General features: G+C 48.8%; 1 protein-coding gene across 1 annotated transcript; it reads left to right on the top strand.

Moving 5' to 3' along the window:
- The first annotated feature begins 11,781 nt into the window (after positions 1 to 11,781).
- NR2E3 (nuclear receptor subfamily 2 group E member 3) lies at positions 11,782 to 17,265 on the top strand. Its single transcript, XM_016201868.2, has 8 exons — positions 11,782 to 11,875; positions 12,218 to 12,344; positions 12,489 to 12,592; positions 12,680 to 12,916; positions 13,019 to 13,194; positions 14,064 to 14,310; positions 14,549 to 14,654; positions 17,133 to 17,265. The coding sequence occupies exons 1-8, from the start codon at positions 11,794 to 11,796 to the stop codon at positions 17,263 to 17,265; spliced, it is 1,212 nt and encodes a 403-aa protein (XP_016057354.2). The 5' UTR covers positions 11,782 to 11,793.
- The last annotated feature ends 568 nt before the right edge of the window (positions 17,266 to 17,833 follow it).

The following is a 17,833-nucleotide window of genomic DNA, read 5'->3' as shown; positions in this document are numbered from 1 at the left end:
TCGACCCAGGATTCAGGAGATCACATGCCTTGGTTGTGGGCTCGATCCTTCGTAGGGAAAGTGCAGGAGGCAGCCAATCAATGACTCTCTCATCATTGATGTTTCTGTCTCTCTATCCCTCTCCCTTACTCTCTCTGAAATAAATAAAGACATATTAAAAATTAAATTAGAAAAACCCTATAAAAATGCATAACCTCCCACCCCCCAAAAAACAAAACACAACACAAAAGGACATGTCCTGCTCATCAGACATTTGGAACAGGGCAGAATGAAGCAGAGGAGGCAGGGGTGCTGACTTTGTGATGCCAGGAGAGACAGGAAACTGGAAGGATGCTTGAGGCAGTTACACAGAAGATGATGACAGAGATCACCTGAAAGAGAGAGTCCAAGTGACAATAAAGTGTGGATGCCCTGAGCCTGAGAGCTGAAAACTTTCCAAACATAGACCTGCCTGTTCTTTCTCCCAGAGTCTGGTCACTACCAGAATAAATGAGCTGCCCATTTTGAGTCCATGTGGGACCAGCCCATCAGGGCTGCTCCTGTGGTGTCTGTGCTTCCTGAGCAGGTGATCAGTGAAAGATGCCCACATAACATCTGGCTGTGAAAAGCAGCAGGGTTTCTGTCTACCAGGGAGAGATGGCTGGAAATGAAGGCACCCTCTTAAAGGGCCAACACACAAAATTTTGTGTGCAGCCACTAACTTTGGGCTCCGGCAGAGAGGGCAGAGTGGACTAGACCTGTGTGAGGAAAATCTAGGGTTGCAGGCTCTGGAGATAGAGCTCAGAGGGCACCTGTCTGGATTCTTGTGCTGAGTCATTCCCCCATACTGCAGAGGACATCTTTCTCAGGCAGACCTTTACCATCCAGGTAGCATTTGCCTGGGGGTTGGGGAGGAAGCAATTGCCCCACCCTGTTGGAAAACCTCTCGCCCCAGCCTGTGGAGTTTCTACAGCTTGAGGCTCATTAAGACACTGAATAATAACCAGCCTCTGGGTGTTTTGAGTCTTTGCCTGATTTGCTTCTGGGCCCAGAGCTTGGAAAAGCAGACCTTGATGTGCATCTTGCTCCATTCCAAACACACCCAGCCCCAGCAGAGGGAACCACAAGCTGTTAAGCATGGAAACCTTCAAACAGGGTACTCAAGGTCAGTCACAAACAAGTCTCTGACATTGACCTGCACCAGAGATCATCCAAAAGATTGGGAGTCCTAGCAGATCTATCTAATGTATAGAAACAAACCCAAACAGGCAGCCAAAATGGGGAGACAAAAACACAAACCCCAAATGAAAGAACAAAAGAATTCTCCAGGAGAAGAAGAGCTAAATGAAATGGAGATAAGCAATCTATCAGATACAGTGTTCAAAATACTGATCATAAGGATGCTCAGCAGCATGAGGAAAGATGTGGAAACTAAGAAGAAAATTAAGAATGACATAGTAGAAATAAAAAAACTGGAAGGAATAAACAGCAGATTAGGGGAAGCTGAGTATTGAATCAGTGATTTAGAAGACAGGGTAGGAAAAAAATCACTCAATCAGAGAACCAAAAAGAAAAAACAATTAAAAAACAGAAGGACAGTTTAAGGGAGCTGTGTTATAAGATAAAATGTAACATTATTTGCATCATAGGAGTGCCAGAAGATGTAGAAGTAAACAAGGGTTAGAGAGCCTGTTTGAAGAAATATGGCAGAAAATTCCCTAACCTGGTCAAGGAAAAAGCCACACAAGTTCAGGAGGCACAGAGAGTCCCAAGCTAGAAGAACCCAAAGAGGCCCATGCCCAGACACATCATAATTAAAATGTCAAAAATTCAAGACAAAGAGAGAATCTTAAAGGCAGCAAGAGAAAAGCAATGTTACTTACAAAGGAGATCCCATGAGGCTGTCAGCTAATGTCTCGTGAGAAAATCTACAGGCCAGAAGGGAATGGCATGGATATTCAAGGTAATGAAAAGCAAGGATCTGAAACCAAGACTACTCTATCCAGCAAGGCTATCATTCAAAATAGATGGTAAAATAAAGAGCTTCCCAGACAAAAAAAGAAAAAACAAAGAAAAAGGTTAAAGAAGTTTATCACCACCAAACCAGCATTGCAAGAAATGTTAGAGGGACCGCTGTAATAAGAAGTTGAAATAGAGAGAAAGAGAAACATAAGCATAAAGAAATAAAATGGCAATAGATAAGTGCCTATCAACAATAACCTTAAATATCAAGGGATTAAATGCTCCAATCAAAAGACATAGGGTATCTGAATGGATAAGAAAACAAGACCCAAATATATGCTGTTTACAAGAGACCCACCTCAGAACAAAGGACTCACACATTCTGAAGAACAAAAAACAAAACAAAAAAACCTTCTGGTGGACTTTAAGGGAGAGATAGGCAGCAATACAGTCATAGTAGGGACTTTAACGCCCCACTGACTTTACTGGATAGATCTTCCAGACAAAAAATCAACAAGGAAAGAGTGACTCTAAATGATACACTAAATCAGATGGATTTAATTGGCATTTACAGAACATTTCACCCCAAAGCTGCAGAATATGCATTCTTCTCAAGTGTACATGGGACATTCTCAAAGAGAGACCACATGTTAGGACACAAAACAAGTCTCTACGAGTTCAAGAAGATTGAAACTATATCAAGCATATTCTCAGACATTTACACCATGGAATACTGTGCAGCTGTAAAAAAGAAGGATCCCTTACCCTCTGAGACAGCATGGTGGGACCTGGAGAGTGTCATGCTGTGGGAAATAAGCTGGTCGGAGAAAGACGAGTATCACATGATCTCACTCATATGTGAAATCTAATGAATATAATAAACCAAAGAACAAAATAGATCCAGAGTCATAGAAGCATGGAACAGACTGATGAATCTAAGAGAAAGGTGGGGGTGGGGCGAGATTAACCTAAGAACTTATATGCATGTATGCATAACCCATGGATACAGACAATAGTGTGGTAAAGGCCTGGGGAGGTGTTGCAGGTGGAAGGGATCAATAGGGGGAAATGGTACATTCATAATACTTTCAACAATAATTTCAACAAAAGATAAATTAGAACATAAAATAAGAATAAATCATATCTGTTTGGGAAATTTTGAATCGGGAGCCTGAGCTGTTCCAGTCGGCAACCTTTTGATGATCTTGCTTCTTTCTCCTCTCTTAGCTGTAATTCAGTTACTTATGAATTTAGGAGGTTGGCATGAGTTATTTCCAGTTCCACTCATCTGGATTCTCTATGACCTGCCATAATTGAAAACTGCATGTAGTAATCATGGTCACGCTTGAGACGTAAGGACTCCTGGAAACAAGCTATTGCAATCCTGAAATCAGGTGCAGAGTATTGTTTTTTAAACACATACTGGTTTTTAAACACTTTATTTTTGAAATAACTTCAGACTTCCAGTATGTTATGTTAAATATCAATGTCTTATTTGGGAGTTTCACCTTAAGATTGTGTCTGTGGCCCTGGCCAGTGTGCCTCAGTGGTTAGAGAGTTAGCCTGGGCACCTAAGGCTAACCTGAGCACCTGCGATTTGATTCCCAGTCAAGGGCACGTACCTTGGTTGCAGGTTCGATCCCCAGCTGGTCGGGGCACATGCAGGAGGCAGCCAATTGATGTGTCTCTCTCACATTCATATTTCTCTCTTTCTTTGCCCGCCACCCCTTCCACTTTCTTTAAAAATCAATGGAAAACATATGCTCAGGTGGGGATTAACAAAAAAAAAAAAAAAATAGATTATATCTGGGAATAAAATAATAGACCACAGACTTAGAAGTTACCTTTGAAAATAAACTGTCAAATAAATAAATAAATGACTGAACATTCTTCATGCTGAAAAAATATATAAAAACATAAAAGATAGCTAAAATAATAACACAAATTCATATTAATCACTATATTAAATATAATAATAGATTTAAATATATTAAATTTAATATCAACCAGAATGCTTCTGACTTAGAACTATTTTTGTTTTTATTTACAAATGTCATAGTGTTTGTAGTATTTCGTACCTTACTATTTCATCATAGCATTTTTCCTTATAACCTTTCAATGGCAGAAAAATAGCCATCTTAAAAATGTGCCATAATTTATTAGATTTTAAAAATATATTTAGCTATTTCCACTGCACGGTGAGTCACAGCAACCCCTTGGCATAGTGTAGAGTTTGTAGGAAATTCTATTAAAGAGGAAGTCCTCCAAACCCCATTGGGGGTAAACGAGGAAGCAGGAGCAGCACAGGTAAAGGCCATGCGTTGGGAGGGACACGCTGTGTTCAAGGTTCCAGGAGACCTTCGCGGCCAGAACAGGGGCAGGAGGGCAGCCCAGCTGAAAAGATGGGCAGCAGCGAGCCTGCCTGGAACTCCCGCTGCACGGTTACATCTTAGGAAGAGTGGCCTTGAGCACGTGCATTTTCCACAATGTCATCCTGAAGGACATATCCTTGATCTCCGGAGAGAGCCACTGGATATTTGTTATTCCAATTTAGAATTTTCACCAAATATTAAATGTGGCTAATAAAGACTGTTAGAATGCACAGCTTGCTTCAATATCAAAAGTCAGGAAGGAAAATATGCCAAATGTGACATTTGAACACTGCTCATCTGAACATTTCAATTTGGCAATTTCTAGAAGCCTGTGCAACTGTCATTACGTTGTCTGGGGCCTCAAGAATAAACTGCCGCAGACACGGGCAGGTCTGGCATCTCTGTGCCCGTGCAGTGCATCTGCGAGCCAGCCTTTGTCACAGCACAGTCATTCTCACTCATACTCACACTGCGCACATGCGCACATGCACAGCGCACACCTAAGTGCAAGTCCCGGTCACAGCTGCTGTAGCCCCATTAAAAGCAGACATAGGAAACAAAGAAGGTGCCTACAGAGTAGTCACTCCTTTCACTTTCTCTGACTCATTGTAGTTTGAGTCTCAGAATCTGCATCTCATAGAAAAACTGAGAACAGAAATGCCAGTTCAAAGCGACTTTCCACAGCCCAGAATGTCTGCTTTATCCCTCCAGCCTACCTGGAGACAGAATGTGTCTGGAGGAGGTGTGCTTTATCAAATGTATTAAGGTGGTTTTATAACTATGATGTTCCTATTTCTTCCCCTTACTCTTGAGCAGATGCATTCTCCTAAAATAACCCGATTATCTGCCTGAATATGAATTCCACCTTTGTCACCTACTAGCTGTGTGACATTGGGCAAGTCTCTGTAAAAGGCGGGTAATAATAACGAAGATTATGCCTCTGTCTGAGAGTGCAATATGAAGACTGAGTTCACACAAATAGCCAATTAAAACTGTGTCTGGCACGTAACAATTTCTCAATAAATGCTCCCTATTATTAGTATCGGTCATATTTATTTCAAATCAGCAAGAGTCTTAAAAACACAAAAAGCCTTATCTTGGTCATCATTATAACACATGCTCATTATTAAACATTCAAAAAAACAGAAAAATATAAAGAAGAAAATAAAACCCTCCTTCAGAGAAACCTCTGTTGGCACTAGGCAACCCCCCCAACAGTCCTGAGGTGCATACGCGTAACTGCGGGGGCCTCGCCGACAGTGCGGGGGTGCTTCCTGCACCTGCGGAAAGAGGCCTGGTGAACTGCCTCCAGGAAAGCAGGAGACAGCGTGGCTTAGGCCACCTGTTCTCAACCAAGGGTGATTTTTGCCTCTCGGGGGGACAGTTAGCAACGTCTGGAGACATTCTGGTTGTCACAATTGGGAAGAAGGGTGTGCCACTGGCGTCTAGTGTGTAGAGAGCCAAGAATGGACGCCCCCACAACAAAGCATTATCTGGTTCAAACGTCAATAGTGCCCAGGTCGAAAGACCCTGCCTCAGGCTGTTTCATTTCTAGACAATACACATACTAACCAGGAGGGTCAGTCAGCTAGAACACGCTGGTATGGTTGTACCTGTTAAGCTTTTACAATACTCTGTACTGGTTTCCAAGGAGCACATTCCCACCCCCACTTTTTCTCCCCCCATCCTCCAGAGCTTCCCAGGGTCCAGCACTAAAGGGTCCGGCTTAGGAAGGGAGCCTCCAGGACCAGGCCTTCTCCTCGGCCCTCCCTGTGGGCCGTAAGGGAGAGAAGCTTTTCATTCTCACACCTGCAAACCCTTAACAATATTTCTTGATAAGTATTTCCTTTTATTATTATTATTGCTATTATTATTATTATTGGTAACATTTATTTCAAATCAGCCACTCTCTTTTTTTAAATTAAAAAGAGTTTTGGCCCTGGCCAAGTAGCTTAGTTGGTTGGAGTGTTGTCCTGATGTGTCAAGGTTGGAGGTTCCATGCCTGGTCAGGGCACATATAAGAATCAATCAATGAATGCATAAGTAAGTGGAAAAACAAATCAATGCCTCTCTCTCTCTCCTTCTTCCTCTCTAAAATCAATAAATACATTTTAAAAAGAAAAGAGCTTAATTTTTTCCTGATTATAATTGTAACACATATTCATTATTAAACATTCAAACAAAACACAAAAATTTGTGGTGACAATTTCTGCTGGTGACGGCCTTATAATAGCTCTGCTGGAGAATGGAAAAGCCACCTATCAGAGCCCCTGGGAGGAGGAGACATTAAAGCAGATACCGTTCACTCAGTCATCTCAACACAAAGGAAGGAGGGAGTCACCCCAAAGGAGAGCAGGTCAGGTTGCCCTGGACAGACTGCCTTTTGTCTGCTTGTCCTAGGACAGGGCCAGGAGCCTCTGCAGTCCTGCTCACACCTTTAAAACCATTCCAGAAGGACTTTACTAGCCAATGGCTGGGAAAACTGTAGGCGGAATCTGATTGTTTCTAAATGTTACCTTGAAAAGAAAGTAAAGAGGCTTTGTTGAGAAACTTCCCTGCTGATGTCTGCCTCTTGGAGTCCTGAGCCTTCCACTCATTGCTCTAAAAGTCACACTGTCCATGCAGTTTGGTAGTTGTTTGCCTTTGAGGTGGGAACACTGTGGCCTGTTTCCATGTGAACGAATATAGAAACAGCACCCCTTGCATGGCTTCACAGCCCTCCACTGCAGGGGTGGTGCATACTTGACTTAGCCAGTTGCCTACAAATAGGCGTTTTTCCTAAATTGCTGCAGGGAGCAGTCCTATAATTAAATCTCTGTGAGATTTTTCCATAGGATGGTTTCTTGGAGTTGGAATTGCTGGGTCTTGATGAGCACCACCACCAGAGCACTCACCACTAGCTATCCTTTCTCAGATAGTGAAAACCCCTGGTAGGGGCTGAGGGTGGAGTTAAGAAATCCCAGAAGACAGGTTTCAGGACCTAATGCTGTGAATGAGGCTTGGCCCACACCAGAAGCCCACAGCTGCTGGAATGGGGACCATAGCCCGCAGGCCCAGCCAGCCTGACTGGCTCACTCCAGAAGCCTCTTCCCCCTTCCTTGACAGAACCCAGGTCATCTCTCAGGCCTGGGGCCTGTGACTCAGGGTGTCGTGGCTCCCAAGACAGGCTGGGCAGAGGGCTTTCCCTGCCAGGGTCTTAAGTGTCCAGAGAGAAGTCAGCCCTGCAGCCTTTATCATGCATCTTTGGTTCCTCCCACCCCAGCCCCCAGCCCCAGCACTAGCCTTACCACCCGCCCAGACCTCCAGGGAGTCAGAAGGAAGTTGCTGACCTGTCCCCTGGGGGAATAATAGTATTAGTGTTAAGGTGGCCTCTGGCAGCTTCGTCAGCAGATTCAAGGCTTTGGGCTGAGTAATCCTTTGGCGTCTGCCCCAGTGGCTAGTGGTCACAGATCGGGAGACGCCCCTGCCCCAATCCTGCTGGGCTGTCATCCTTTCTGGCTGCAGTCAGGCTCTAGCCGGCCTGCCCTGCCAAAGAACCAAGGGCCAGGGGCTGAGAGGACCTCAACAGGGGTAAAAATGAGTGAGGGGTCAACAGAATAAAGTCAAAATAAACAGAGTAAGCCCGGGCATGTCAAACACTGGGGGTATCTTTATTTTCAATGGATTTATTTTTTGCCATTGTAAAGTAATACATATCCACTATAGAACACCAAGAAAAAACAAGTTAAAAACAGATTCCTGTCTATTACGTGCCTTGTGACCCACATGTCAGAGTGGCCTGGACTCTGAACCCCGGTTCCTGGAATTTTGCATTTGTTCTGAGGAGAGAAAGTTGACCTGGAGTGAGATTCAATAGTAAGGACAAGATCTGGCCCTGAAGGGAGAGCAGGCAGACTGAGGAGTCAGGGCAGGTGTCCTGGAAGAGGTGAGCTCTGAACAAGCCTGGACGATGGGAGCAGCAGAGAAAAGACCTGCCAGGAAATGAGTCTCTCCTTCTCCGCCTAGAGGACCCTTCCCCAATGCCTTCAACTCCTTCCCTGTGGTCCTTCCCAAGCGTTACTGGGAGGAACTGAGCCAGGGAGCCGTCCTAGTGTCTACCTTCTCCCAGTATTTGCCTCCCTGCTGAGGACTTCAGGGAAAATCTGATACCTTACCACAGTGTCCACCTGTAAAGTCACTGTCTTTAACCTCAGCTGGGCCTCAGAGCTTACTCCAAAGTCCCTCCCTGAGTCCCTTCCCCACAGCAGTCACCCCCAACCTCTGCTCACTGGCCTGCTTCACCTGCCTGCTCCCTCTCATCGGGGACTGGGGTAATGCCTTTAGTGTCATCTTTAATCCCAGCACAACCGCGAGGGGGCACTAGTCCACCCAGTTTAGAGATTATGAAATTGAAACAGAGAAGCAGGATAGCTTGCCCAAGCTCACACAGCCAGAAAGATACTGAACCACCCTGGGCTCTATGCTTCTTTCCAAGTGGCCCCTCTCCAGGCCACCATTGGCCCCCTACTTATACTCTGCCACCCCTCAGGCTTGCTCGGTAGCAGGCAGTTGATTCTCAATCAAATTTATAACCTCGCTCTCTGATTCCTTTTCCTTTGTGTCTCCCAATTTTAAAAGGAGCTCCTCTTCTTAAATATACATTTTTTAATATCTCCCTTGACAGAAAAAGTCTTCCCTTAAGGCTCCCCTTCCTACAAAGCCCTTATCCCTGTCTTCTTCCCTTCTCAGAGGGTCTTTGCTTCAGTCCCTCCCTCCCACCCTGGCCGTAGGCTCTCCCTCTCCGTCAGAACCACCAGCAAGGGCACCAGTCACCTCCTGCTGCCAAAGCCCGAGGTGGCAGTCTCCTTGAGAGCACCTTGGTGGGAAGCAGCAGCGTAGGGGTCAGACACACGTTTGAATGCTGTCTCCACCCCCATTCTCCTCTGCCACTCAGTAGCTGTGTGGCCTGAAGCCAACTGCTTACCCTCTCTGAAACTCAGTCTCTTCATCGGTGAGTTGAGGCTGATGAGGATAACTTCTTTAGAGGGTTGCTATGAGTTTTGAATATGGTGTTGCAGGTATTTGCGTAAGAACTCTTCTGGAGTGCTATCCCGGTCTTTTTATTAGTGATACAAATGACCTCATGGGACACTTGACCTGTTTGATGCCATCATTGAGTCCTCCCCTTCCCATCCTGTTGCCTGCACTGTCCCGATTTTCCCTCTCAGCTCCTTTGCCAGCAGCTCCACCTGGGCCCAGACCTCCAAGATTAGAGGCCCTCAGCTTAGCCTTAGCACATGCATGCAGCAGGCGGTCCCTCATTCCTAGGCTTAGTGCCCATCTCTGTGCAAGCGAGTTGAAGATGGGTTGGTTGGGACCTGTGGAGTTGTCTCCACACCAGACACCAGACTCTGGATGGATCTGTGGCTGGAAGCTGGGGGCAGAGCCCCAGGCAGGAGTGTGGTATGAAGTTATCATGGACACTGTGAATGTGTGCAAGATTGCCCAAGAAGGGAGCGAAAAGGTCTGCTGGGATCAACCTCTGGGGCACACTGAGGTGATGACAAGTTCAGAGCAGGGAGGAAGACAGTGAAGATCTGAGTTCCAGAAAGGAGAGAGAAGAGGAGCTTTGGAAAGGAAGCACTGGTCAACCAAGTTCAAGGGAGATGCCCTTCACATTGGCCATGGAGGTGAGGTGGAGCTGGAGACCTTGCAGTGGAGGGGGCCTGGCAGGAGGAGGGGTGGAACCGTGAGGACAGAGGCAGAGGAGGTCAGGTGAGAGGCCTCAGCCCATGGCCTTGATCTTCTGAGGCCCCAGAGAGCAGATTATCCTGCAAAGTCCCTCAGGCTGACTTTCCAAATCCCCAATAGTGCTGCTCTGTCACAATGAGGGTTAATGCCACTTACATAGTGCCTTGCCCCACCCCTACTGTCACCTCAACTCCATGATCCCCCCAGAAGCTTCATACACTGTCCCCTTGAGCTTTAAGGCTGGGCCAACCCCTTCCCCAGGCTCACCCCAGAAGTGAGCTCGGCTCTTCTGAGGATGGGTGGCCCCTGCAGACCAGCATGGGGCTTTCTGCTCCGTCCTGAGCATGGGGTAGGAGTGGGGGAGGGGCAGTGGAGCAGGGAAAGGAAAGGCTATTTACTGAGTATTGCTCCATGATCCTCTCAGTAATCATGACAAATAATAACAGCATCCATCATTTATTATACTGTTACTAAGCACCAAGCACTGAAACACTTCAAGAATGATATTATTTAGTGTCCCTTACTGCATACAAGACAAGTACTTTTGTCACCCCTTTTTGCACACAAGGAACCCGGAGCTCAGGCAGATTAAATCACCTGCTCAGACACATGGCTGGCCTGTCTCTGCTTTCTCCACCCTCCCTCTGGGGTCTGGTGCTTGGTCCAAGAAGGTAGACTCTTCCTTCTGCCTCCTCCCCTCAGAAGTATCACTGGGCTTGAGCTGGGAAGACTGGGTCTGGGGCCAGCTGAGGGGCCAGCACTGGAGGCCAAGTCAGGGAAAGAAGGGGAGGTTGTCAGAGAGCCCGTAGCTTGGCTCAGGGGCTATATTTTCACTCCCTCTCTTTCTGCAGACCAAGCTCTCTAGGTGGGTAAGAAAAACACTTGCCAACTCCTCTTCTGCTGCCTTGCAGGCCTGAAGGTGACCCTCTACATTGCGCCACAAGCCCCCTGGCCTCCAAGCCAGCCTCAGACCCTATATTGGACCGATTCCCACATGTGACGAGAGCTGCTTCTATGCTGGGTTTCTGGGGTGTGCTAGCCTTACAAGGGGGCCAGGACCCTCAAATCCTGGGCCCTCAGCAGTCCCTTATCAAGGGATTGGGGGAGAACCACAGGGCAAGCAGCTGGACCTACCCAGGACCCACAGGAGCACAGGGCCACACACAGGCACACACACCTCAGCCACAGACACTTGTCCGTGGAAGCATACTGAGCACCTCAAAAAGATTTAAGTCCTGGAGGCATTGGGTGACAAACAGCTTGAGAGCACTGGGCAGAAGGGACCCAGGGACTGTGCAGCCTGGGGTCTGGTGTGGGGGCAGCAGGGCTGATGGCTCTGGGGGCACCTTTGTAATGCTGCAGGTGTGGCCAGCTGACCCCCTGTGAAGACAGTAAAGATTAAGAGGATCATCAGCTTCATCCAGCGCTGCCCTGGGAGAAAACTCCTTGAGCCAGAACCCCAGACCCACTGTGGTGAGGGGAAGTTGGGGTAGCTTCTGAGTCAAACAGAGGGGACAGGAGGCAAGAAGACAGAGAGGAGAGACAGGGAGAGAGACAAAGAGGGAGGTCCCCAGGGCCGGGGAAAGGGAGAAGTAGATAGAAGAGACAGGGACACAAACAGAGGGCCAGAATAGAAAGAAGGTGGAAGAGGCTGATCGGCTCTGCGTGCCAGGTGGCCTCCCTCAGGCAGGAAGGCAGAGGCTGCCTGGGACCTTCCAGGACTTGGACAGCAGCTCCCAGGGGCTCCCATATGGCTGAAACTGCACCAAAAGCTGTGGCTGCCTCCAGGAAGGAGTCTCCAGGCAGATGGGGCCTGGGAGAGGAGCAGACAGGTATGGCTTTCCTGGAGGTAAGTAAGGTCTCGGCCCTTAGGGAGCGAAGTTTGCACCATGAAAGAAGCCAGAGCAACGCAGGCCCAGCACCACACGCTGTAATTGCTATTCAAGTGTATTTTGTGGGCTAATGGAGCCAGCAGCCACCTGCACAGAGACGGAATGGCAGGTGGAACGTGGAGGCAGCTGGGTGGGTGCGATGGGGTGTGTGGGGGTGATAGAAAGACACTTTTCAAGATGGAAAAGGGAATGAGGGGTAGAAAGGGGTCCCTGAAGAGGTGGGAGGTGTGTGCAACCGTGCACTCGCCCAGCCCCTGCCCCTGCCCCTCCCCTGCCCCTCAGGCGTGGGCTCCTCGCTCCAGTGCCGCGTGTGTGGGGACAGCAGCAGTGGGAAGCACTATGGCATCTACGCTTGCAATGGCTGCAGCGGCTTCTTCAAGAGGAGCGTGAGGCGGAGGCTAATCTACAGGTGAGGAAGCCGGGACCGCCTCCAGGAGAGCCCTGCTCCTCAGAGTCCCTGGGAACGGGAGGGGATGTTCACAGAAGAAGTTTCCGAAGCCCATGGTCCAGCCCTGAGAAGGATACTTACGCCTGGGCTCCCCTCTGCCTGCAGGTGCCAGGTGGGGGCAGGGATGTGCCCGGTGGACAAGGCCCACCGGAACCAGTGCCAGGCCTGCCGGCTGAAGAAGTGCTTGCAGGCAGGCATGAACCAGGATGGTGAGTTGGGTAGCCAACCTGGAGAGGTGTGAACGAAGAGATGGGGGCGCATGGCTGGTGGGTGTCCTGACCCTTCCTGCTCTGCAGCTGTGCAGAATGAGCGCCAGCCACGAAGCACAGCACAGATCCGCCTGGACAGCATGGAATCAGGCAGGAAGCCCCAGCTGGAACCCCTGGCCCCCGCAGGACCCAGCCCACAGGGCCCCACACCTGTTCCTGCAGCCGGAGCCCCGGGGCCTGGAGCTGTCACACCTCTAGGGCATCACCACTTCATGGCCAGCCTTATAACGGCAGAAACCTGTGCTAAGCTAGAGCCAGAGGATGGTAAGTGGGAAGATGGCCTATATCCCCACACCCAGGCCCCTGAGCAGCCCCTGCCTCCTGCTGAAGAGCAGAGGCTTATGTCACAGCTTCCTCTTCCAACAGTTGATGAGAACATTGATGTCACCAGCAATGACCCCGAGTTCTCCTCATCCCCATATTCCTCCTCCTCCCCCTGTGGTTTGGACAGCATCCAGGAGATGTCGGCTCGCCTGCTCTTCATGGCTGTCAAGTGGGCCAAGAACCTGCCTGTGTTCTCCAACCTACCCTTCCGGGATCAGGTATACCCACTGGGCGACCCCCAGCAGTCAGCCGGGCTGGGGACACATGCCTCCATGTGCAGGTGATGATGGGAGGTGCATGTGGCTTGGGGATGGCGATGGTTGGGGACACACATGCCTGAGTCAGTGGTGGTCAGGGGTATATGTCTCAGGGATGTGACTGTTGTAGTTGCTCACATCTCGGGGCAGAGATTATGGCTGGGGTGAGCACCTAGGAGGCGACGATGGACAGGGACACACAGGAACCAGGGATTTGAAGACAGTACCCATGGCCCCCAGTCTTTTTTCCTCCTAGACAAAACCTCAGGTCCTGCAGACACTGTATGTGACAGGTTGGTCTGCATACCCTGACCAGCATGAGTAAGCAGCTCTGGGCTCCCTTGGGGCACAAAGGCCTCTAACTTCAGGACTTGAGTTTCAGCCCAACCTTTTCAACTCTGGGATGCTCCCTGGGCTTCTCGTGGGCAAGCAGACCAACCTGTCATGATAAACCAGAGAGAGGCACACTGAAGGTCTGAGCCCTGAGCCGGAGTTTGGATCAGAAGTCAGGCTGCATCTCCTAAGTTCACTCAACTTAGGGTGCTCATGGTGAGTGTCCCCAAGGCTGTCTACCTTCCCACAGCTCCAGGCTTTCCAAAATGTTCCAGGTGTGGCTCTGGATGGACCCAGGCAGCCAGGCCAGATGGTGCCAAATCCCAGAGCTCTGGGTCCCTGGATGAGTCAGGAGGTCAGGAGTTTAGGTGAACATTCTGAGCACCCAGGGCCAGCCTTTCCTTTCTGAGGGCACTCAAGAAGGTGTCAGAGGTTGCAGGCTCAGTCCGAGAAGCTGTGTGTATCAGCCATCACACTCACTCCCTCTCTGAGCACAGGTGATCCTGCTGGAAGAGGCCTGGAGTGAACTCTTCCTCCTTGGAGCCATACAGTGGTCTCTGCCTCTGGACAGCTGCCCGCTGCTGGCCCCACCTGAGGCCTTGGCTGCTGGCAGCTCCCAGGGCCGGCTGGCACTGGCCAGCGCAGAGATGCGCTTCCTGCAGGAAACCATCTCACAGTTCCGGGTGTTGGCGGTGGACCCCACAGAGTTTGCCTGCATGAAGGCCCTGGTCCTCTTCAAACCAGGTAGCTGAGTCTGTTCAACCAGAAAAGTGGTTGGGAATGAAGAATAGGAATTCCAGTGACTTCCTTCTGGCTCTTGCTTTCCCTCCATCAACCCACATAGACCCAGATGTGTGCTGACTTCTTCCCTGGGGAGCAGGAGAGAGGCGCAGGGCTGAGTGCACCCTTCCTGCAGGCCCTGGCTGCCTGCGAGGGGTAGGGGAGGCTGGGAGAGGAGCTCACTGCTGCTGCTCCTCTCCAGAAGCACGGGGCTTGAAGGATCCTGAACACGTGGAGGCCTTGCAGGACCAGTCCCAAGTGATGCTGAGCCAGCACAGCAAGGCCCACCACCCCAGCCAGCCAATGAGGTGACCTGCCCGTCTACCCCTTCACTTCTTCACCCCCTGCCTATCTACCTGGCCCCACCTCAGGGCTGCACTGATTAGACAGGACAAAGGTGTCAGTTCAACCAGCACATATCCACATATCCAACATCTACTGTATGCCAGGCACAGTGCCAGGCCCCAAGAGTGGGGACCAAAATGTGCGTAAGACAAAGTTGCTGCCTTCCAGGGATGCCTAGCCCAATGACCACACTGAAGACGAGAACCAACCTAGTCAGGTATTGGGGATTGTATGGATCTGAAAGAGGCAGAGACTCACTGGGGGTGGAGGTATACGGCAGAACTGGCAGGGACTCTGTGGAGGCAAGACTAGGGCTTAAAAGAAGAGAAATCATCATCACAAAGGGAGAGAGGGAGGCAAACTCAGATGTGTTCTTAGAACAAGAGCCCAGTTGGGAAGGTGCAACAGATTGCTGCCAGTGAGAAGGAGGGAGATTAGGCTAGAACAGCACTCTGGGACCAGCCTGTTCAGGACTTTGAATGCCAGCCAAGGCCATATCTGATTTGGTAGGCAGAGGGGAGCCACTGCTGGTTTAAGCAGGATGGTATTACACATAGAGCTGGACTTCATGTGGACTAGTGTGGCAGCAGGTACAGAGGATGCTCCTTGGACAGATGAGATGGCAGATGAGAGAGCCTCCAAAAGCTGGAATGGGTCAGGCTTGGCACTTGGGTGATGTCAGGGAAGAGGAGCTGCTGGGAGAAGAGGTGGTCATGAGATAGAAAGTCAGGAGGCAAAGGTAGTTTTGAGGGAGCATGACAAGTTCTGATGGTGGTATAGAAGGACCTCTCCCGGGGATGTCCTTGCATAAGCCACGTGCATGGACAACAGCCTGGCCCTGGCTGGGTTTGGGGGACAGTAGCTGCAGGCTGAGAGTGTGGCTGGGGGGAGGAGGGGGCAGGAGCCAGTGCTCTGGGACTGCCCAGCTTGGCCCAGCGCCAGAAGATACAGTGGAGCCTCCACGTGGTTGGAGTACTTGGCTTCCAGGAATCTACTGGCTATTTTAGATAATATTATTGGCATTCTCTTGGGGTTCCCAGCCATTCTCTCTGAAGAAGTAGGCTAACATGGATGCCCTCGAATCAAACTTAATCTGAAAAAATGGTCACAAGAAGAGGTAATTTCCCTTGAAGAAGAGTTGAAGTATACTGGGCACATGCCATGTTGCACAGAAAGATTGCTGCTACTTATGTGCATAGGAAGAACACTGTTCCAAGACACGACACAGCAGCCGAGGGATGACTGGCAGCAGAAGCCCTCTTGGGCCAAGTTTCTGTTGGGATCGGCTTCCAAAAATGTCCGGGCATATCGGTTTTGTATCGAATTTCAAAATTCTGGTTAAGGTTTCTTATGTCACTTCTATGGCAGTTCAGTACCAGCTACAGGCAGAACTGAGTGTTGAGAGAGTGAGTTGGAGTCTCTGAGAGCTGCCAGCTGGCACAGTGACCACACTGCAGTTTTAAAAAACTTCAATGCCCAGGAAGAAATACAATGTCTACCATAGCCCAATATACACACAGACACTGAAACAAAGTTCCACCAAATCCTACCTGCCCTCACTTTGTGTAATTTATTGATATTTGTAAAGACTGGTTGTGACCCACTAGTGTATCAATTCCTGCACTGTGAAAAACAATTTCTCTACTTAACTTCAGAGTTACTTCTGCCTGATCCTCCTTAGACCAGAAACACAGAAGAGGGGAAGGCACAGGAAGGGGCGTTAGACTGCTCAGTGCACCTCAGTCACACTCACAGGTGAAAGCAAGCCCTGGGGTTGGCAAAACAACTTCATAGATGATTGGGAGGTGGGGGAGGCTTCCCACAGACCCCACAGTGGAAGCTGAACTTGGAGCAGCCTCACTTTGGAGTAGCTTCTTCACATTGACATCGACACCGGCTGTCAGGCCTCCTATCCAAGGAAGGTCAATCTGTCTCTTAGGGCTTCACCATCTATTTGCTCTACACTGGAGACCCCCACTTGTAGTTCTTATTTAAAACTACAATTACTTGTTTTCTGGATGAGTATCTCAGCCACAAAAATTATGATTCCACTTCAGAACATTTTCACTAATGTTTACTCTATCATCCTAGGTGGCTTACAGAGGGGAACTACATACTTTTCAAATATATATAGTATTAATTATCACAATAGTTGTATATATTATTAACATAAAGAACTTCTTACTTTATTATCTTTACACATAATATATTTTCACTGCACTCAACTAAACATATTGGAGAGGGGGCCACAGTGGGTCAGGGGTAGGTGGTAGCAACCCCTCCAGTGAATGGGACCTTTCCTCAAAATTCTTCCTTAACTCACCCTGGGTACCACTCATCTCGCCTTTCCTCTCTGCTCTGCCTGTCCCGGAGGCACTGCCCCCAGGACTTGCGTTCAGACAATAATAAAACTAATGGTGTCCTCTCTCTCTCCTGTTCAGGTTTGGGAAATTGCTTCTGCTCCTCCCGTCTTTGAGGTTTATCACTTCTGAACGCGTTGAGCTCCTCTTTTTCCGCAAGACCATAGGGAACACTCCAATGGAGAAGCTCCTCTGTGATATGTTCAAAAACTAATGGAGGTGGAAATAAAATGGGTAAAGCCTTGGGAAAACAATCTACTGAAGTTAAACATTTGCCTGCCCTGTGACTCAGTAATTCCACCCGTACCTTGTAGAACTATCCCCCCAAATACAAAAATATTCATAGCAGCTTTACTCTTAATAGCCCAAACTGTACATCAAGAGTAGAGTGGATTAATAAATTGTAGTATTGCCTGGCCAGCATGGCTCAGCGGTTGAGCATCGACCTAGGATCCAGGAAATGGTGGCTGGATTCATGGTCAGGGCACATGCCCGGGTTGCGGGCTTGATCCTTAACTTAGCAAGGGGTGTGCAAGAGGCAGCTGATCAATGACTCTCTCATCATTGATGTTTCTATCTCTCTCTCCCTCTCCTTTCCTCTCTCTGAAATCAATAAAGATATAATTAAAAAAAAAAAATGTATATATATATATATATATATATTGATTTCAGAAAAGAAGGGAGAGGAAGAGAGAGAAATAGAAACATCAATGATGAGTCACTGATCGAGCCCGCAACCCGGGCATGTGCCCTGACCGGGAATCGAACCCTGATCGCCTGGA

This window comes from Miniopterus natalensis, chromosome 1 (genome assembly GCF_054644295.1).
Source record: "Miniopterus natalensis isolate mMinNat1 chromosome 1, mMinNat1.hap1, whole genome shotgun sequence".
Classification (NCBI taxonomy): Eukaryota; Metazoa; Chordata; class Mammalia; order Chiroptera; family Miniopteridae; genus Miniopterus; species Miniopterus natalensis.
The sequence above is the reverse complement of the archived record's forward strand: the minus strand, read 5'-3'. Positions and strand labels throughout refer to the sequence as shown.

What these genes read in the sequence shown, in the direction of transcription:
- NR2E3 (XM_016201868.2), top strand. Translation starts at nt 11,794, where the DNA reads ATGGCTGAAACTGCACCAAAAGCTGTGGCTGCCTCCAGGAAGGAGTCT. An exon ending in TAAGCTAGAGCCAGAGGATG is followed by an intron (nt 12,917 to 13,018) that starts GTAAGTGGGAAG and finishes CTCTTCCAACAG; the next exon opens with TTGATGAGAACATTGATGTC. An exon ending in CACCCCAGCCAGCCAATGAG is followed by an intron (nt 14,655 to 17,132) that starts GTGACCTGCCCG and finishes TCTCCTGTTCAG; the next exon opens with GTTTGGGAAATTGCTTCTGC.